At 34.5% G+C, this 22,770-nt stretch overlaps 1 protein-coding gene across 1 annotated transcript; it reads right to left on the bottom strand.

The window, feature by feature from the left end:
* Positions 1–10,293: 10,293 nt before the first annotated feature.
* On the bottom strand, positions 10,294–13,634 carry LOC134720771 (uncharacterized). Its single transcript, XM_063583255.1, has one exon. The coding sequence runs from the start codon at positions 13,630–13,632 to the stop codon at positions 10,471–10,473; it is 3,162 nt and encodes a 1,053-aa protein (XP_063439325.1). The 5' UTR covers positions 13,633–13,634; the 3' UTR covers positions 10,294–10,470.
* Between the last annotated feature and the right edge of the window lie 9,136 nt (positions 13,635–22,770).

Below are 22,770 nucleotides of genomic sequence, written 5' to 3'. Positions count from 1 at the left end.
ATAACCTCTTAAAACAGAGCTTTCCATTTGTCATGAGTGATGAAAGTAAACCAATCAAATTTAGAGTAACATTTTCATCTGAAAGAAAGTATGATAGCCCAACCGGATCATTATTAATCTGATAAAATACTCTCAGGTTGATTTTGTAATATCACACAAGTCAATTGTCAATTATCTATAAGTCTTTTTATCCAGGAAGGATTAAACAGACCAATATGTACTAGATTTTTATCTCTATACTAATGTAATTTGGTTTGTTGAGAAATAAAGATATACAGAACAGATCTAGAAGACAATAAAATAATTACTGAAAAGCTATTTAGGAGGGGGGGATAATACTGCTTTGAAGCTGAGACAACTATGAAACATAATATAATAGCTCAAAAAAAGGGGTGGGAGTTACAATACTGCTTTGAAGCTGAGACAGCTATGAAATACAATGTAGTAGCTCGGAAAAGGGGTGGGTGGGTTGGAGTTGCAATACTGCTTTGACTGAGCTGAGACAACTACGAAACATAATATAGTAGCTCGGAAAAGGGGGGGGGGGGGTACAATACTGTTTTGTAGCTGAGACAACTATGGCATATAATATAGTAGCTTGGAAGTGGGGGGTTACAATACTGCTTTGTTACTAAGACAACTTTGGCATATAATATAGTAGCTTTGAAGTGGGGGGTTACAATACTGTTTTGTTACTGAGACAAATATGGCATATAATATAGTAGCTTGGAAGTGGGGGTTACAATACTGCTTTGTAGCTGAGACAACTATGGCAAATACTATAGTAGTCTCAGTGTGTATATAGTACACCATTTGATGACTTGACTTTATTCCAAATTATAATAAAAAAAAAAAATTTAAATATCGTAAAAGTACCTTCAAAGTAAACATTATCATAACTTCTGGAAAACTCTAGACTACACTACGTTCATCGGGGCCCAACATAAAAAAGACAAAATGCATGCATATATAATTTGATTAACATATAAAATTATAGTCAATTAGCTATTTACAGACGACCATTTACTGTTTGTAGAAGGTCAAATCGAATCTAGTGATATGATATGAAATAGTAGTAAACTGACATGTCAAGGCTCCGTCTTGAAGGCCGTACTGACATAAAATTGTTCACTTTTTATACATTGTGACTTGGAAATGATACTAAGTTGTCTCATTTGCACCCATACCATACATTTTATTAATTGATCAATTCGGGGCATACAAATCTTTCAATAGAACTGGCATGTTCTAAAGATATGGAGTGAACCGTATTTAGAAGTTTTGCATAAAAAAAGAAACTCATTGGGTCCACTAAATCATAGTATTTTTATTTAGTTTTAATCTTGGAAAGGAGTTGAAGACCGTACTTTGACCTATTATGGTTTACTTTTACAAATTGTGACTTGAATGGAGAGTTGTCTCATTGCCACATCTTCTTATATCTACATACATACAATGTATGTTGCAGTACGTGTCAATATAATTATAGATCTATGATTTGTCATCCTCGTACGAGCACGCGTGTTGATAAAGATGTGAATTTTAATTAGATATCATTTTGGTAGGTTTAAATTAGTTTTTAAAGATAACAATCCGGTACCTTTTTAATCTAAAAAATGTTTGTATCCTTAATTATTGTGATGTGTGTGTGCTTGCAGGACAATAGAAATGTCAAAACAATTACAGTTATCCTATTTATTTAACAGATATTGGTTTTACAAATCCAAATATATCCTTCTAAAGTCAATTTTCAACCCGGTTGTTGTCTCGCATTATCCTTTTTAATCCTGAGTACCCAAAACAACTGTACACCACTGCTTTCCGGATATCGTATACTTACACTGATAATATCTAAGTCGAATTAAAAAATAAAATGTGAAAACGTTACGACAAGAAATACATACACAACCAAATGAATAATAATAATAAAATGTTTTTTTTTTTTTAAATATAACTAAAGGAGTAGGTCCGTTAAGGACGGATTTTTGCCTCAACTGATTTCAAGTTCATCTGACGAAACTTGATTTTGAACACTTTTTAAACACTTAAGTGTCTATTTGATTTTCATTTGATTCAATTAGTTCATAAGAAAGATTTTAACTAATTGAGTCATTAAAAACGATCCAATTTAGGCTCAAATATGAAAAATCTACAAAATATGCGGCGAAAAATGTAACTTTTCACTGATGGTTTTTGAACAGATATATCATGTTATGGAGGGGTATTTGCGAAAAATACAAGTCGAGGGACTTAAATTTCTCGAGCCGAATAGATTTTAATTTAAACCGTGCTCTCTGTACTAGGAAAAGGAAATGTTTATTTGAGGACATGCAAGTATATCCTGGTCCCCGGGACTACGTTCCAGGTATTAGCTATTAGCATACTCTCTCACGAGGTATTGGTATATGTGTAACATACTTAATATTGCGATCGGGAACCAGTCTAATGCAAGTACTATCATAAAATATACCGCGGGAACTATACATGTACTTATATGAGTCTTTATGTAACGTCATATCAGAAAAAAAAATTGGCGGGAAGATGCTCGCGAGGGTAAAAAAGGAATATCCAAAATGGCAAATACCATGGTATTTGAGGCATATTCACCGGCAGTGGTGAAAACCCGTCAGATTTGTTTGAAATGAGAAAAAATGTAAGAATATTCCCAATAAGCGAAAAATACACTGGCTATCAGCCAATCAAAAGCTGGCATTCTTATATAAGGTGTAATTATGTCAAAAATGAAAGTGGCCGCATCCGTGTTCATCCTCAACCTTTATATATGTTATGTATTATCATCAAATACAACTTACATTTCAATATTAAGGATGAACACGTTTTACACGGAACCGTCTAAAATTTAACTAAAATGCTAGAATTGTGAAGATTTCAGTAATCTAGCATGACTTTATGGTCACGGTGCTAGTACCCGATATATGTGCATTGATTGTCAAAATGATAGCACATATTTATGTAGCAGAAGCATTCTACTGTTAAGAAATAACTAAAAGTTTACATTTAAACAATTTTGTAAAACTGCTATATTTTGGGCCAAAAAGGGGTCTTACTGGACCTACTCCTTTATCTATCAAATGCATTATTAATATCATGTATTTATATGCATATGCATCATGATTCATAATCATGGATATTTTGAGCAATGTACGTATATCATTCAGTTTGTCTGTTTTCAGGGAAGTTTGTTTACATCAGGTTGTAGATTGTGCAAGGATATGTCCTGAGCAGATCGTCATGTGTAAACGAAAATTTAAACAAAAACCCATAGATAAAAAAAAAGCAAGAGTACAAACGCTTTTACAAACTTCTAGCCTTCTTTACTAATCATTGATATTATATTGATAGTCTTAACTATGCAGTTTTATTACAACTGTCACATAAACTTAACATTAACCAAGAAAACTATACATTGACCAATGAACCAGGAAAATGAGGTCAAGGTCAGATTAACCATGCCAGGCAAGCATATACAGCTAACAATTCTTCCATACAACGAATCTAGTTGACATATTGCTTATAGTTTAAGAAAAACAGACCAAAACGCGACAACCAGAGCAATGAACCATGAAAATATAAAATATATTTAGCTTTTAAGAAGTTAGCTTACGCCGCCGCCGGATCACTATCCCTATGTCGAGCTTTTCGCAACAAAAGTCGCAGGCTCGACAAAAAATCATACAATTTTAATGCCTGTTAATTATCACGAAAGATTCTAAATTCTATGTTTTCCTCACTCACTGGTATTTCTAATGATAACTTTACAGCTTAAATCGGTATGCAACGTGAACAGCTGAAAAACATGAAAACATATATCATGAGTAACGAGAAAGGAGGGATACAAATCATGACAAAAAATCTCCTACTGATATTTATCACATGCACATCATACAATAACAATTGCACGTTCTATATATATAATGTCGTTTCCATCTCAATTCAAGATATAATTATACCAAACAATTGAAAAAACACATCATATATAGAGAACATTAATATTATTTATAAGACAGTTTTGGAGTCCCATACTTATTAGTGTTACGTATGCGGGTATAGAAATAGAAAATTGAAGATAGCAAACATTTTGAGAATTGAAAACCCACAAACGGATATGATATAGAAACCCCAAAGGAAAGACATCAGAATCGCTGTTTATACTGAAAGTACACCAAGAACACAATTAAGTTGAAAATTAACAGAAATTTTGATTTAAAAAATTAAACGCCAAACATGAAGTGGGTCAATTTCTTTAACTCCTGTGATAAATTATATAAATGCATATAGTCTATATAGATATATCAAAGATCAAGGACACCGTCAAAATGAACTGTTATGTAATAAATATAATCTCTTGCTCATATATATCTAAAGTAATTAAGATACCAGTAGAAATAATTTAAAAGTACTTTTGTTACTTCCGCTACATGTATAACATATACTTATTAATTTATCAGTAATAGTTCATTTCCCATCATTCCGTTCATGTATTTGGCTCTACCATTGACTTCTTCATGTTAAACCCCACCCGCGGTGATGATGCCAATGAAACAACTGTCAACCAAAGTTCAAATCGACTTGATGATGTAAGCAATTAATCATGATAGGCAATCGTACGGCCTTCAACAATGAGAAAAGCCAAAGCGCATAGAGGCCTTTAAAAGGCCCCGACATGAAACTGTGAAAAAAATCAAGTGATGAAAACTAACGGCATGATTTATAACAAAACACGCATTTTTCGAAAAACAAATATGGCAGACATGAACCCACGACATCCACTGATCGAAACTACAGGCTGCTGTCTCAATTAGAATAGACACATACACATACACATACAGAATGCATCAATGTGGCGGGGGTAAGCAATACTTGTGGGCGCTCAATCCTCCAGTTGGAATGGTGATGCTAAACCGATATAAGTGCCACATATGCTCTCTGTACGCAAAATAATTATATATATATATATATCAGGATTGCAGCACCTCTCTGCATGAGTGGTACGTATGTGGCAATACAATGTACAAAACTTCCATGATCCATCATATTCCAAAAGCCGAATCCAAATGCCAATACCTTATACTTCCGTCCTGTCGACCTACTTAGTACCTTGCGCTATACCCACTTATTTGATTCATTGCTATTTAAAAAAAAACAGTAAAAAAATCCATTCAAGTAAGATGGTTATTTTAAATACGTGCATTTTAACGTTTTTATGTTGGCTACCGTCTGTAGGTGCATGTGTAACGTTAGCTGACACCAGTATCGTGCGACGTTTCTCTGAAGATGCCATCTATACAGAATTTATTTATCCAGTATTTATCTCATTTGCACTAATCTTTATTCCTCAAATCTTTTAAAACTTCATTCTCTGAGGTTGGAAAACACTGACATTCAAACCAATGCAAACTAACAGCTACCATCTCGAATCTATACTATTAAACGAGAAGACCTCATTTTTGGTGTCGCTTCTCTTCCTTCCACAAAAAATCAATCATCATGCCTCTGTGTCCTATAGGTAACATGCTTAGTCGCATTTGTCATCCATGCTTATGATTATTCAGATTGAGTTATTTTGGGAGAAAAACGACAAAAAAGGAGTCCGGAAATGATTCCGTCATCAGACTGACTTTTAGTCATAGATAAGACTTCCTGTTTGAAACATGCACAAATACAACAAATCGTATGATAGATAACAAAACAGAAAAATAGATAAGCCAATCAGAGCGTTCTCCATTTCATGGTGTTTATATTGCAAGAACCACAACTATTATACCTCCTTAGAGAGGACAATTATTGTTCGCGTTTATCTACATGTAAACTACGATTATACTTCTTTAATATATATAAAGAATCCGTCTGTATTCTGTCTACTATTTTTTTTTAAATGTTTACTATTCAGGGGTCATACCAGTTGCATTTATATTAGAATAGTAAAACATGTGACACAAGTACAACCAATCGTAGAGCGTTCTCCATCATGTCACGGTGTTTAGATCGCAAAAATCACAACTATTATATTCTTTAGAGAGGACAAATATTTTCGCGTTTACGATTATACTACTTTAATATATAGAGACTATATATATTTCTACATATAATTTATTGTTAAAAGGGGAAATAGTGATTTGGCAAAAAAGAAAGTAAGGTAGAGATTAATGGAGGAGGCAGGACCTTTTTCGGGGCGTCAGGATCTGGTGTTTTTAAGCTCGGGATTATATTTTTCGATTTCTGGATATGAATTCCTTTAAATTCTGCATCTCGGAATTTCATGGTTTTAAGCCCGGGATTTCGGGATCAGGACCCCTCCGATCGACAATCCCTCAAATTAGCCTTAGTCGGTATTAATCATTTATACTTGATTCCGTTTGAAATCCTACCATTGGCACATTAATAAGGCTCTAAAAAAGCACTGATGGATTGTCATAGAAGCATATTTTTTAGACTAATAATGGTCTATATATTAGCAGTTACATTTATTTCATGTTTGAAACGGTGCAATTTTTTTATATGATTTGACTTTTACCAAAAGAATCATGTAGCAAAGGAGAAGAATAATTGTGGTCGTAAACTTGAAACACGAATATAATTGAATTTAACAGCTAGAAAGGAAACAAATATCGGACTTTGGAAAAAGGGAGATACCTTTTTTGTAATTTTCAATACATAATATATTTGACAAAAAATCATCCTACAACAGTTCACAAGCTTTATATGCCCGCGATTTCGCGGGTGTTTTCTAGTACTAATAAAATTGAGAATGGAAATGGTGAATGTTTCAAATAGACTACAACCCGACCAAAGAGCAGACGAAGGGCGCCAATGGATCTTTAATGCAACGAGAAACTCCTGCATCGGGAGGCGTGCTTCAGCTGGCCCCTTAACAAAAAAATATACAACGGTTCAGTGATAATGGACGTCAAAATTAACTCCGAAGTATACACAAGAAACTTAAAATTAAAAATCATACAATTAGGACTATCAAAGGCCAGATTCCTGACTTAGTATTTCAAGTCGCAAACTTTTCAGACCGGTTCGTATTGAAAAAGAAGAAAAAGAGAAAATATCCTTTCTTAAACTCTTCTTTGCTGATAAAAGTATCAATGACATCAATATTGGCAATATCCTTCTTCAAAAATCTGTTTACTCGAAGATACATTCCTATACTTTAAAGATCAGTCTGTACCTATCATCTCTAATACTTATACAAAACCAATCGCAACGTTAATATTCCATTACAAACTTGCTGCAGGATCTCAATATTAATGATGTTAGGTCTCAACCTCCTATTCAAATATGACCCAGTTGGTCACGTTAAATCTGATGATAATGAATATAGTAAATAACACTTTTCTGTGAAATATGTTATCCCAAGGCCCGAAATATACTAGCGAGCCTAAATCCAAAAGTTGCAGATTTGTTTATTTTGCTATCTTCTGCAGACTGGAAAAAAATGCACATCAAAATGCAGGTAAGTTTTTAATTTTCTGAAACGTAGACTTCATATAACTTTTATATATCTAGTTCCTGCCATGCCTTAAAACTTAAAGGATGTGGATTTTCTATAAAAATCTTTGTTTATTTGCCACAAAGTCCTCTTTTTCTATTAAATGCAATGAAAGAGTACATGATAATGGTTTGCATCAAGTTTCCCCTTGGTATATTGCAGAATGGCCTATCGCTATTATTCATTATATCTGTAGTTTTGTTACAATTGAAGTTTGAAAAGTTCGTACAAAAATGGCCACAGGAGGGGTCATAAACCTTAACGGACACCATTGCGGCTTAGCTAGCCGTCATGGAATATTTGTTTCACTGACGTTTCAAGTGTCGTAAACACAATCCCGTATTCTTTTCCTCGAACGTGACCTGACCTACCGAATAAGACTTATCACTGGGTTTGTACAGTCGGAAACCAGGTTGAAATAGAACAAAAGAATCGAAGCTCTTTGTTAGAGAAGGCGATAAATCTGTACTGTTTACTATAGTGACAAATTTTTAAAAAGTAAATAGAAACAAACAAAATTTTCTTCTCAATTACGAGGTGTTTTATTTTAAAAATACCATTTGCATAAGTTTTCAATTTATCTAGTATATAGTTAAGCAAAACAACGACATGGGTATCTTTCAAATTGGATGAAGAAAATGGATAACCTCCGATTTTTTTTGAAAAAATTACCACGGACGGAAAACATCAATCTTTTAGTTCAGTAATTTTTGTGTCTGCCCTTCCATTATGTGACTGAAGAAAAAAATCCAAAAAAATAGGTAACAATTGTATCGAAAAGAGAAAATCGTGTGCACCTTTTTTTTGTTAGGGCGTGTTTGAGTTGAGTGTTTTGTCTTGATATCGTACTAAGTAAGAATATTTCATACATCGTTTCGCTTCAGATTCTATCATTTTTATATATTAAAGCTGCAGGTTGACTTTATAACACAGAAAAATAACCGTACTAAAAGATGAAATATATGGGTCAAGAAAAAAACCTATCTAATGAATCACAAAAACAGAGACAGTGTGTTTTTACTGAAAGTACTTGACGACAGACTTTCTAGTTGGATGATGAAAATGCATATCTTCGAAAAATTCTATTTTTTTGTTTGTGATAATTAGGGTTTATAGTCTTTATACACTAAAAAAATCTAGTCTGCACTTCCATGAAATATTCAATTATAATTTATTTATATGTTTATGAATTTTCGAAAATTCCACCTGAGAACTGATCAGACAATAGTTTTAATTTGAATCAATGCAGACAAGATCATTAACTGATGCTCATTAGCTAGTTGATACATTTGTCTTTTAAAATATAACTGACATATAAGGATCGTAATGGTGCAATGTGGATAAACTTATCGGTTTCTACGATTGTGAAAATGAACTGGCGTAATGGGGAGATAATTTTGACGAAGTAGTATCCTGACTGTGTACCTCCATCAGCAACATGACGGTACCACACGTAGAGCAGGATAAGCTTACCCTTCTGAGGCACCATATAATACCCCGGTTTTTGGCGGGGTTCTTGTTCGTCAATCTTTAAGTTTCTGTGTTGATGTTTTGTATACTGTTCGTCTCTCCTTTAAGCTTTTTTGCCATTGCGTTGTCAGTTTTATTTCCACCTATGAGTTTGAATGTCCCTTTGGTACATTTCGCCTCTTTTCTTCGGCTTTTCGTCTCTGGGTGAGAGTTGTCTCATTGGCAATCATACCACTTCTTATTTTTATATTTGTTGTTATTTTAAAATCTTGTCTTAATTAGCACTTCAACCTCATTTGGTGAAACCAGGTACATGACACATTCATCTCTATAAATACTTTTTATGATAAAACACTCCATGTTCTAAAACTGAGGTGGTTTTGCAGACAGCACACACATGAACATTTTCTTTCTTGTGTTTTAAAAAAAAAATCCAAACATGCATTGTCCTGATAAGATTGTCTTGCATCTTCTGGATTATCAGAGTATTAAAGAGGCTTATAAGCAGATTATTGCCTGTCTGGTGGTGCATGCATAGTAGGAGCATCTTATTGAGTTGGATGCTATGAATGCTCCCCCCCATTTTATTTGGTCCATTTTTCTGCAACCAGTAAACCCTATTCAGATCCTCTTTTGTTAAATTTATGTTTGCTGTGTCCATGCATAATAAACTATCATCTACTCTTCAAAATGTATAATGTCGATTTCGTTACGTATGAGACATGTTCGCTATGCTACAATTCACATTAAATTACAGCTGTGCAACGAGCATTTGATGCGACAGTCTTTGACAATGTCATGGCCTTGGGTGAAACAGTTGCGAAGTTCTCGCCACGCTCACCTGACACGGAGAATATTTATTCGTGGGGGAAATACTATTGTTGATAACAGACAACAACCAAAATCGAATATTTATTATCTTGTTAATTTATACGTTCATATCATTTTGCTCTGGAAATCTGGTATATGCGAAACCTTAATAAACTATAGAGTGAAACCCCGAAATTTGATTGGTAACATTGACAGGGGATAGAACCCATATACCCTGTGAATACCAAAATGATAATTAATTCCAAAACCAGGGTACTCCAGTATTATACAATTGTAATTCGGGCTACACATTGTATATATATGGGTCATATTTCCTGTTTGTGTCCTATATCCAACTAGTTTTACGACTCAAAGGACCAAGCTTGACACACACAGTACACGAAGAAATTTTGTTATAAATATATGTGTTCAATGTATGCAAGTAACTTGAGGGATCTATTGCTGAAGCCTTTCAAAAAAAAATATGGACAAACAAATGATAATAAATGATATTTTTTCCGAATGATACACCAGATATATTTTTTAACGATTATGGAAAACCCTTACATGCACACACCTCTGAGGTGATATGGGTTTCTTATTTCCGGTTAGTGCTTTCCATTCCATGAGTAGTACTAGAAAGATGCAACATTATAATGTCATCAGATTAAGTCTTAAGAAGTAACCGGCTTAGGTGGTTTATAATCTGCGACAGGAGTAAAGTTAACAGGATATCCAAAAGCATGTGGTCCAACTACTTCCAAAGCTCTTGGTGTCTTCATGATATCTGCTACTGGCAGCACCAAAACAGAGCATCTAAGCCCATAACGAACCATTTCGGTAGTAATTGGTTCGGCAGTATCGTTGTCTACAATTGTAATCAAATCAGGAGTACATGCAACGACATCTGGTGTGTTATTCTTTTCTTCGGAACTTTTACGTGCAATTAGATTCTCATTTTGAAATTCAATGAAGAGAAATTGTCCAGAAAAACTTTCAGTTCCAGTTACATCCACAAAACCTTTGCTGAAACCTCCTGTTGTCTCGCGTCTAACGTCTGTTATTTTTCCCGATATCAACTTTTTACCGTCCTCATGGTTTATTATTGCTTCTATTGGATCTTTTTTCTCCTTCCGTGACGTAACTATTATGTTTCCAAGATTCCATGCCCTGCTGTATGATAACAAAATTGTTTTATTTAAAACTTCACTTTTTGTGAGTGTTGAAAAAATTATTCCCGCCATGCAACCCATTTCGATCGTCTCCTGTCTGAAAAAAGTTTCTAGGTCTTTAGCAGTATCCATATGTAATGCTACAGCTCTTCTACCTTTATCGTCTGATAGTGTGGCAGGATACGGTTTGGCACCATAAATAAAAGGACAAAACATCTGTAGTTCAGGGAAAGCCCTGCCCATCCCATCGCAATCAAGAACAGGCAATCCCAACTCTGCTCCAACCAATAAAGGTTCAATGGCATTCAGTCCTCCTATTTCAGCACCCATTAGGCCAACTATGTTCTTTTTACCTTCTAAGTTAGTGATCGACCCACTGTTTCCTTTTGAGTTCTTCGCGTAGTCCTTAATGTATGTACAACCATTGCCTGTTTCAATATCAACGCCGTCTTTGGTATGAAGATCGCCATCCTGGTATTGTCCTACTTCATATAGATCCTTCATACATTGGAGAGCAGTTAATATTTCACCACTCACTAATTTCTCAGAAACAACATACGGAGCACCCATGAAGGCAGGCAGAGCAATCAAATCGTTATTTTCACTTCTGTTCCTAAAGAAATTATCTGGATTCACAATTTTTATTTCCTTGCCATCGATTACTGCACGTTTTGCTAAGACTTTACCAAGGTTTGGCGATCCGCCACCGCCGCAACCCAATATTCCCGCTCCTATTCCTATACATTCAATATCGTATACTGAAAGAATCCATTCGTTATTTTCATTAATGAAAGGAACACTTTGCTCTATAATTCCATCCTGCTTTTCGGTATTTATTATATGTTTAGTCTGTTCTTTCTCGAATGTACTAGAATTTTCAAACGTCTGTTCTGATGGAAGGATAAAATCTTTGTCAATGATTACAGTAGAAGCCTGATTAACCGACTTCATGTCACCTACTACCTTACAGTTGATTCTGGTAGCATCTCCAGGTAAATAAGTTATCGGATTGTCTGATTTTTCTAATATGATTATACTTTTTTTGTCGGCACCACCTTTCACTGCTACGTCTGTTGCACATTTAATCCCGTCTTCTTTTGCTTTCCGTATCGCCTCCTCCATGATGGCTTTTCTAATTCTTTTCTTGACATCGTCATAATTTTCTCTAGGATTAAGATCCATTTCAGTTGTAGTTTTGGCATTAATATTTTCTTCGCTGATTTCCTCACCTAAATGAACAACATATTCTACTGATCCAGACATCTGACTCAAGGCTGCACCAACGGCATTTGCAACTTCGAAATGACTGGGGAAAAGGAGTTCTGATGCTCCTAATAATCCTTTCTTTATATCTAAAATTATTCCGCCACCACCGACTAATATAATCGGAAGCGGTTCTGCTGACAGTTTAACGCTGTCAATAGCAATTTCTACCATAGATTTTATTTTCTGAATCCCTTTCTCCACCAGGTCACTTGACAAATGAGAAACATTAGCCGAGTTACCCAAGGTGGAATGTCCAGCAGCAACCGCTAAATCTGTGGCGGTCAAACAATCCATTTTGCACGATGATGTATCGTCTTGAAATATAAATGCCTCGTTCATTATGTTATATCCAGCACTCCTTGGTCCAACTGTAACTACACATCTGTCATCTTCCTTATGTTGTCCTACATAAGAACCACCTCCAAGACCTATACTGTGCACATCAGGCATTCGGAAGTTTGTTCTTACACCGCCGATCTTTATTTCTGTGGATGCTTCTCTTGGAAATCCTTTCCTGAGAATTCCTACATCTGTTGTTGTTCCACCTATATCAACAACAACACCATCTTTGATTCCTGACAGGAATGCGGCTCCTCTCATGCTGTTTGTCGGTCCAGATGCAAATGTACAAACTGGATGTGTTAAAGCGTATTCTTCTCCGACTACAGTGCCATCATTCTGAGTTAGGTACAATGGACATGTAAGTTTTAAACTTAACAAAGCGTCTTTAAACCCCTTGATTGTTTTTTTGCACAATGGTTTCAAGCTCTCATTTAGAATAGCGGCATTTTCCCTTTCTATCAGACTTGTTTGACCTATTTCATGCGATAAGGTAATGCTTGCGTCTGGAAATTTAGATAGGATTATAGTCTTCACTTCTTCTTCCTGTTCTTTTCGTAACGGAGAGAATATCCCACAAATCACAAAATTTGTAACGCCATCTTGGTATGACTCTGAAACTATCTTCAATATTTCAAGTCTATCAATAGGTGAAATTTCACGTCCATCAACCTGGTAACCTCCACTGACGAAGTGCGTCCCACCATTTAAGTATGAAGCTAAATCAGGAGGAAAATCAGAAAATGGCGGCACTTGTCGTGATGCTGTTCCGCATAATCTAATAACTGTGACTTTTGTTAGTTCTTTTCGCTGGACAACTGCGTTTACGAAATGTGTTGTTCCAATATTGACGCGTTGTATTGCCAGTTCCTGTTGTTTGTTTCTCTGACTGATCGCGAGAAGGATAGCATGTGATATACCGGTAGTGACATCTTTGGTTGTAATTGATTTAGCAGACGACAAGACTCTTGGTTGTTTATAATCAATTTGTAAAATGACAGCATCGGTATTGGTACCTCCGACATCTACACCAATGACACATTGCAACATATTATCCATTTAAGTCTGAAATAAAATTTGTAATTATTATATACAGTTGATTACACACCTAAGTCCGCCTTTTTAAATTGTCCTTTACAAGAAAGAAGGTTTATCTGAATTTTGATAATACCAATTTATGGAAAAGGATCAGAAAATGGACAAAAGTTCGGTTTTCACTAAATTTGAGAAATGTATAACATTAGTTCTCTATAAAATCTTTGCTTTTTTTTTTTTAGGTTTTTAGAAGTGCATTTATGTTGTCTTTATAGAGCACTTCCTACATGACTGTCTGGACCAAGTCCACAGGTTACACATACAGTTTATATCAATGCACTATTATCATAATAATGAACAAGCATAAGTATTTCATTTACTTTTTGTCACATTTTTTTAAGTTTTTTTTTCTCCTTATTACTTTTTAAATTCTGTCTGCGTTTTTTCTGTTGTTTAATTTGGCCAAGCTCATTTTTTTAAGAGGGCTCTATTTTTTGAAGAGGAACGAATTACAGACATCATAATTAAGGTGTATTTTTTCAAGCTAGGGTAATAATTTTGAAAAAGGTCTAAATCTGAAAGTCTCAGTTTTCATTTATAGTCACGCGGAAAATGTCTTTTGATTCTTAATAAGATTTCCTGTCCTTGTTTATATTTCTAATTTGACCTGCTCATGATGTACTCAACAGAGCCCTTTAATTATTTCTCTATTGACAAATCGCAATACGAACGTATAATATTTCTCAAATCTGCAATGCTGGTTATCCAAGTTTACAATGAAGACTAAATGTTGGTACCAAGGGTTTGTATTTCTAATTTGTAATCCTAATACTATTATACTTTGAGTGATAGTATGATGATCTATGATTACTATGCGTGTTGTCATCACTACAAACTATAAACTGATAAAATGTAGTCTTAAACAGATTGATTGGCGATAATTGGATTCAAAATTATTTGATAAATGCTTAACGGAAATACATTAACATACATGTTTAAAAATTAGTTAGGTTTGACCTATCAGTCGCATCTGTCATTGGCGTATTTTGAACAACTTATGCATATTTCTGCCGATAGCCGGCATTGCGTAAATTGTTCACTGTGACTTGCCATGCATGGACGATCAAATTTTACAATGCTTTAGGATTTAATGTAATTAGATCACAAACCTAGCTTTTTTTTCTAGTATCAGTGGTCGATACGCAGCTGTCGGCTAGGAGGTCCACAATTTTCACAATGCAATGTTTGATTGGGCCCTGTAAAGAGGACGAACTTTTGAACTTTATCTTTTGTCACTATAAATAAATAAATTCCCACATGGTTGTACGTGGACCTAGATAGAGTTATCTCGCATACCCCAGCGTTTAGTTTTATTAAAGTAATAAAACATTACAATAATACATTATTATTATTATGGAGGAATTAATTCCCATTTAATATAATATCAAGGATTAGATTGCCCCTTTGGCTATCTTTAATACAACAATGCCGCATGTTTACAGGAACTTACATAAAGTTCATAAGCACGTATTTATCCAGGCAAAAGTAGACCCGATTTGTCCAAATTGTAGATACATAACCATGATAACGGAAGATCTATGTTATGTGTCAACAACTTGTCCCCTGTATATGATGAACACTAGGAAAGCATTATATAGTACTCTCATCAAAAACTTTATTTTGAATATTATAATTCAAATAGATAAAGACAACAGTAGTATACCGGTGTCCAAAAGTAATAAATCGATTGAGAGAAAGCTAACAAAGCCGGGTTACACATTATAACCGCTACTAGTACTAGAGGTAAACAACGAAACAAGAGAACACTGAAGAGCAAACAAAAAATATTGTATTAGACAGCAAAGCCGGGTTACACATTATAACCGCTACTAGTATTAGAGGTAATCAACGAAACAAGAGAACACTGAAGAGCAAACAAAAAATATTGTATTAGACAGCAAAGCCGGGTTGCACATTATAACCGCTACTAGTACTGTGAAAGTACTTTTATTCGTGGGGTACCAATTTTCGTGGTTTTCGTGGATGACTTTATCCACTTTCACAGTATTAGAGGTAAGCAACGAAACAAGAGAACACTGAAGAGCAACCAAAACATATTGTATTAGATACCAACCGACATACTCCTGACTTGGTACAGGACATTTTAAGAAAACAACCAATTCACTTCAGAAACCGTGATGCACTATGCAAGATATTAGTAGACTGTCCGTACTGTGCAATTTCAGGAATCATACCGAACAACCGGGAAATTTTTGGAAAAGTTTACAAATAAAGGCAACAGTAGTATACCGCTGTTCAAAATACATAAATCGACTGAGAAAAACTACAGTTACAAACTAAAACTGAGGGAAACACAACAACTGTCAAGGGAGAACAACGACACAACTTTAAAATGTAACACAATCAGAAACGAACTAAGCATTAGAAACAATCCGATGAGTAAAACTTTATTTTTAGTATTATAATTGAAACAAATAAAGAAAACAGTGGTATAACGGTGTTCAAATAACATAAATCGATTGAGACCAAGCAAATCCGGGTTACAAATTAAATCCGCTAATAGTCTAAGAGGAAAATAACGAAACAAAAGATCACAGAAGTGCAACAAAAAATAAACGACAATCATCAACATACATAGAAACGAACTACATTGTATTAGATAACAACCGTCATATTCCTGGCTTTATACAGGACATTTTAAGAAAAACAAATGGACAACTCACTTCAGACATCTGAGAAATTCTTGGAGACTGATTAAAAATTTGTCCAGAATATACTGTCATGAAATGCACAAAAAAGAGAATATCTGGAACAAAATATGATGTGTCCCTCGGTTTCACAGCTACTCATAAAAACGGCAACCCTGAGGGTATCACAAGCCCAGCAGTCAACATTTCGGTGTTGACATGAATATCAATAATGTGGTCATTTTTATAAATTTCCTGTTTACAAAACTTTGAATTTTTCGAAAAAACTAAGGATTTTCTTATCCCAGGTATGGATTACCTTAGCCGTATTTGGCCCAACTATTTGGAATTTTGGATCATCAATGCTCTTCAACTTTGTACTTGTTTGGCTTTATAAATATTTTGATTTGAGCGTCACTGATGAGTCTTATGTAGACGAAACGCGCGTCTGGCGTACTAAATTATAATCCTGGTACCTTTGATAACTATTAACAGGGATGTCAACAGAGCTAACAATCATCCCCGGATTACATGTGCGTAATGGAGATTCTTTATAGACACACTTTATTCGACTTTATTTGTGAATGATGAATTTTAGATGTTATCTAGCTCAAGCTATACATTGCTTTTCTGCTGGTGGAGATTTATTTCCCCGAGGGTATCACAAGCCCAGTAGTCAGCACTGTTTGTGACATGAATTATCAGTGATATATAAATTAACTGTTTACAAAATTTTGAATTTTTTGAAATACTAAGGCTTTTCTACCTCAGGCATATAATACGTTAGCTATATTTGTTAAAACTTTTAGGAATTTTGGTCCTCAATGCTCTTCAACTTCGTACTTTATTTGACCCTTTAAACTTTTTTGGATTTGAGCGTCATTGGTGAGTCATTTGTAGACAAAACGCGCGTCTGGCGTATATATAAAATTTAGTCCTGGTATCTATGATGAGTTTATATTCAATATACAATTTAGATATTTGCGATCGTATAAGAGCTTCTTGTATATAACATTTACATTCCTGAAGATACACTTTGTGCATCTGCAAAAAGTAAAATCACAAAAATGCTCAACTCCGAGGAGAATCCGAAAAGGAAAGTACCCAGTTAAATGGCAAACTCAAAAGCTTAAACACACCAAACGAATGAATAACAACTGACATATTCATGACTTGTTACCAGCATTTTCTTATGTAGAAACGTTCCGGCGGAGGAACATTTCAACTTTGTAAATGTTTTATTTAAATACAAAAGCCTTTTTAAACTAATGAGTTACGGGAAAACAACTTGCAAGCAGATGTCTGGTCATTTAAGATTCTTATTTGATTAACTGAATGCATATTGTAGATATTCATATTTCGAAAACAATTTACATTTTAACTAGGAGCTATAGAGAGATCTAAAAGTACAACGACGTTGCCATTCGTCTGGATATGTGTGCATCTTTCACAATGCACTCTCTCAAACGCTTTATAGAGGGGGCAAGGGGTTTAGCTGTTATGATGTTATGGGGCATTTGAATTCTTTGTTATCTGTTATTCTGAAAATATATTTGCTGTTAGCTGTTATTGCCCTATTCTTTGTTAGCTGTTATAGGGCTTTTATTTTTTTTGTTAACTGTTTAAATGGTTCAATTGCATAATAGTTATCAAATGTACCAGGCTTATAATTTTTAAAATACGCCAGACGCGCGTTACGTCTACATAAGACTCATCAGTAATGCTCAGATCAAAACAGTTTTAAAGCAAAACAAGTACAAAGTTGAAGAGCATTGAGGACCCATATTCCAAAAATATGTGCCAAATACGGCCTGGGATAAGAAAATCCTTAGTATTTCGAAAAATTCATACTTTTGTAATCAAACAAAATAACTAGGAATCCGAGGGAATATATGGAAATGAAAAAATATCTTAAAAAACAGAATTGCAAGATGCATTTCGATGGATTCATGGAAGTTTGAAACACACATAGTACTACCACAGGCCTTTTGTTAACTCATACTCTCTTCAATATCTACATAAATTAGTTTCTAAATCACATCAAAGGTGAAAATACAAAATTTGTAGATGATATGACGATGAGGCAATCCAGACGACCAGAGAAAATTGGTAAACTGAAAGAGGATACGGTACAAGACATCTCATGAGCAATAGAATGGACCAGAAAATGAAGAGTTAAAATCAGCATTGAAAAGACAGAAGTGTGTCTGTTCACACAAAAATCAGTGAAGATGACAAAACCATCAAATTAAGGGAAAGGCCAAAATTATAGCTCAAACCCCAAGTTACTAGGAAATGGACGAGAAAATGTCGTTTGGAAAACATATGTAAACACCAGAAAATAAAGTACTGTGGATTCATCATTATTATTTCGTGGGAACAATTGAACCACGAAATTAAATGGTCAACGAATGACAAATTTTCTGATGGCTTGTATGCAGACTTCGGCAAAACCATGAAATCAAATATCCACGAACATGTAAGTTTTCCTCAATCCACGAAAATTGGTACAAACGAAAATAAATGAATCCACAGTAAATAGAAATATATCAATACTAACAGGAGTAATACAAAGCAGTAAGATGAAGACCCAGAAACTGCTACAACTGATTACTCCTGTCTAGTAAGATCTGCTACAACTGTACTTCTGTGTAGTAAGATCTGTTACAACTGTAGTCCTGTTTAGTAAGATCTGCTACAACTGTACTCCTGTTTAGTTAGATCTGCTACAACTGTACTTCTGTTTAGTAAGATCTGCAACAACTGTACTCATGTCTAGTAAGATCTGCTACAACTGTACTCTTGTCTAGTAAGATCTGCTACAACTGTACTTCTGTCTAGTAAGATCTGCTGTAGAATATAGATGCCCAGCATGGCAAGTTGCTGAAAAAAAAGGAACCATAAAGACTGGACAGGTTACAGAAGAAAGGGCTGACATTGTGTCTGGACATGCCACCAACATCGGGTAGAGAATCATTAGAAATTGAGGCAGGAGTTATAACAATTGACCTGAGGATTTAAGAGAAATAGTGAAATATCAGAATCCAATCATAGTCAATAAATGATCCAATTAAACAACAACTGATAATTAAAAGGAATCATATCATGACATCCAGATAAAACCAATGAGCAAAGCTCTACGCCAATTAGTTGAGATGAGAAAAGAAACTGGCATACACATCAAATTAATCAATAGATATAGGAAGATGTGGTGTGAGTGCCAATGAGACAACTCTCCATCCAAATAACAATTTAAAAATTAAACCATTATAGGTTAAAGTACGGCCTTCAACACGGAGCCTTGGCTCACACCGAACAACAAGCTATAAAGGGCCCCAAAATTACTAGTGTAAAACCATTCAAACGGGAAAACCAACGGTCTAATCTATATAAACAAAACGAGAAACGAGAAACACGTATATATTACATAAACAAACGATAACTACTGTACATCAGATTCCTGACTTAGGACAGGTCAAACATGAATTAACAAAGACAAGGAGAAACTTTAATGAAAAAGATGACACCTTCATATTGGAACAGACTTGAAAGTTCAAAATCTCGAGCAGCAGAACGAAACAACTATGAAAAGAAGTCATGAGTAAGCTAATAGGCAACAAAGCAGATTACCAAGCAAATGCATTCACTGATGGGTCATATATTTTATATATGCGGTGAAGATATTTTCTGATAGTCAAAGTGCATAGGGACTTCTGACAATAAATGTGGTACCAAAATCATATATTGATGTGATTCGAGGACATCAGACCTAAAGGGTTGTAAATTTGCATCCTATGGACTTCAGGACAGGCAAATATACAAAGAAATGATGAAGCAGATTAATTGTCAAAGCAAGCAGTAAAACTGTCACCAAATAACAAGGTCACACACAAGTGTCAAGATGAAGTGGCAAAGGAGATGAGAAATAAGTGACAAAGGAAGATATATATTTCAAAAGACACTTTAAGTAAAAAATACTCCAATCTACGGCGAACAAAGAAAGATTTCAGTATCTTCTCACAGCTAAGAGCAGAATATACCGCCCTAAATTACCATACTCATTGAAACACCGCATCAAGCAAAACACCACCGAATTGTGCAGCTATGAAACACCTAAAACATATTAACACTATATCTTGAGTGTTCCAACTACGGAGATTAAAGAGAAGTTATGTACCATCAACTCACAAAAGAGCTAGGGATACACATTATCAACACAGTCACCCTACTTACATGACTAGATTATGAAAGTATACAGACGAAGTTAAAATATCGTTTCCACCTTTATAATGCAAACATGACGTTTTGAAGCACCAAAACATCCTCAGCCTAAATAACAGTAAAAAACAAATTAACGTACAAGGAGAAAATTATACAGAGCCAGAGGAAGATTCTCAGTTCATAAGATGCACCATATTAGAAAAGTTGTGCGATAATACGCCATTAGATTAAGGGTTGAGAATAAGATGAACACAACATAACAAAACAAAAATCACTGAACTGCATGTGGGTCAACTGAACGCTTGTCCTTAGCAAATAACAACTTATGAAGCAATCGTGTTCTCCAAAACTACCAACAGATAGAGTGAAAGTAAATAACAACTTATGAAGCAATCATGTTCTCCAAAACTACCAACAGATTTAGTGAAAGTAAATTACAACTTATGAAGCAATCATTTTCTCCAAAACTACCAACAGATTTAGTGAAAGTAAATAACAACTTATGAAGCAATCATGTTCTCCAAAACTACCAACAGATTTAGTGAAAGTAAATAACAACTTATGAAGCAATCATGTTCTCCAAAACTACCAACAGATTTAGTGAAAGTAAATAACAACTCATGAAGCAATCATGTTCTCCAAAACTACCAACAGATTTAGTGAAAGTAAATAACAACTCATGAAGCAATCATGTTCTCCAAAACTACCAACAGATTTAGTGAAAGTAAATAACAACTCATGAAGCAATCATGTTCTCCAAAACTACCAACAGATTTAGTGAAAGTAAATAACAACTTATGAAGCAATCATGTTCTCCAAAACTACCAACAGATTTAGTGAAAGTAATACAACATGAACAGCTTTACAAGTTATTTGCCAAGGACAAGCTTTCAGTAATACACATTCTTTGAAATCGGGACTTTGTTTTCATGTTAGTTGTTTTATTTTGCTTAGTGCCAATTGTTTGTCCCAGGTAATGGTAATGTTCAGAGTACTAATAACAAAGTTAAACTCAACCACATTCCATATGTTCTGTAATTCCGTGGCTGTTGCTTTTCTCTTATTTTTTTTATCATTAATTAGGTAATGTTTTTTTCTTTGTCTGAATTAAAAATATCTTAGGTCAAGTGACTTGAAAATCAATCAGTCTTCATTGTCATCCTCTTTAAGTCACCACATATCAAAATCGGGTTGTAATCCAATAAAATGCATCCTAAAACCGTTTTTATGCACAATATCAGTCATTTTTTTTAAGGTAACTTTCATTTCTGACAGAGTAAAATTAAAATCTGTAGAGAAATTCGTCTTTATATATGTGACAATATGAATATTTCCAATCAAGGGTGTAATCTCTTGTGTAGTATTTGATTTAGCATCCAGAAACCACTTTTTTGCACAAGTTTACGCCTGAAGATCATGTGAGATTTTCTTTTCAATATGTGTGAAAATATTTAATATCCAAGTTAGGTTGCAGTCCAATACTTCAATATAAAGTATTTGAGTTAACTTCCAGAAATGAAAGTTGACTGATAAACGGACTTCGTAGTTAGAGGTATAAATATTAGAAAAAAGCTCATATCAGAATAAAAATTTGGGTCAGAACTCACACGACTTGTTTGCTTGCTGCAAAACAAATATGTAAATTTACTACACATATATTTCATAGTTATCTAAGTGAACTCCCCTTGAATGGATAAGTTAAAATTTATTATGTGTAGGTTACACATAATTTTTCTTCATATAGATGAAACTCTTCTTGTATATTTTGAGACTGATTGCTTACTGCTATTTCACAATCTGAGAAGGCAAAACAACCAATCAATTCCAAGGCACCTGCATACAAGATACAAAATTATGAAGCTTTTTACAAAGAGCTATATTAGTATTCATATGTCTAAAAGTTGCAGGCCAGACAAAAAGTCGACGTATCCTCAATCAGGAAGGGACAATCCAGACAATCTGAATCAAAGTACAAGATCAAATCAAAAGAGTTTGAAATCCTAGCAAAAACGGTGTAAAAATATGCCAAACTCTACCATCGCAGTAGAGCTTCTCTCAAAGAGAGAAGCGACAGGAATGCAATGTATTCAGAAGAGGGACTGAGACAGACAATGGCATTGTGGTATACCAACTCTACACAAGTCAGGTATAATAATAACAAGTTTAGTTTTATAATGTATAGCTTTTTTATATTCAGCACTTTTTCTCAAATACAACACAAGTGAAACAGATG

This window comes from Mytilus trossulus, chromosome 6 (assembly GCF_036588685.1).
Source record: "Mytilus trossulus isolate FHL-02 chromosome 6, PNRI_Mtr1.1.1.hap1, whole genome shotgun sequence".
In the NCBI taxonomy this organism is placed as follows: domain Eukaryota; kingdom Metazoa; phylum Mollusca; class Bivalvia; order Mytilida; family Mytilidae; genus Mytilus; species Mytilus trossulus.
This window is presented reverse-complemented; position numbering and strand designations above follow the sequence as displayed.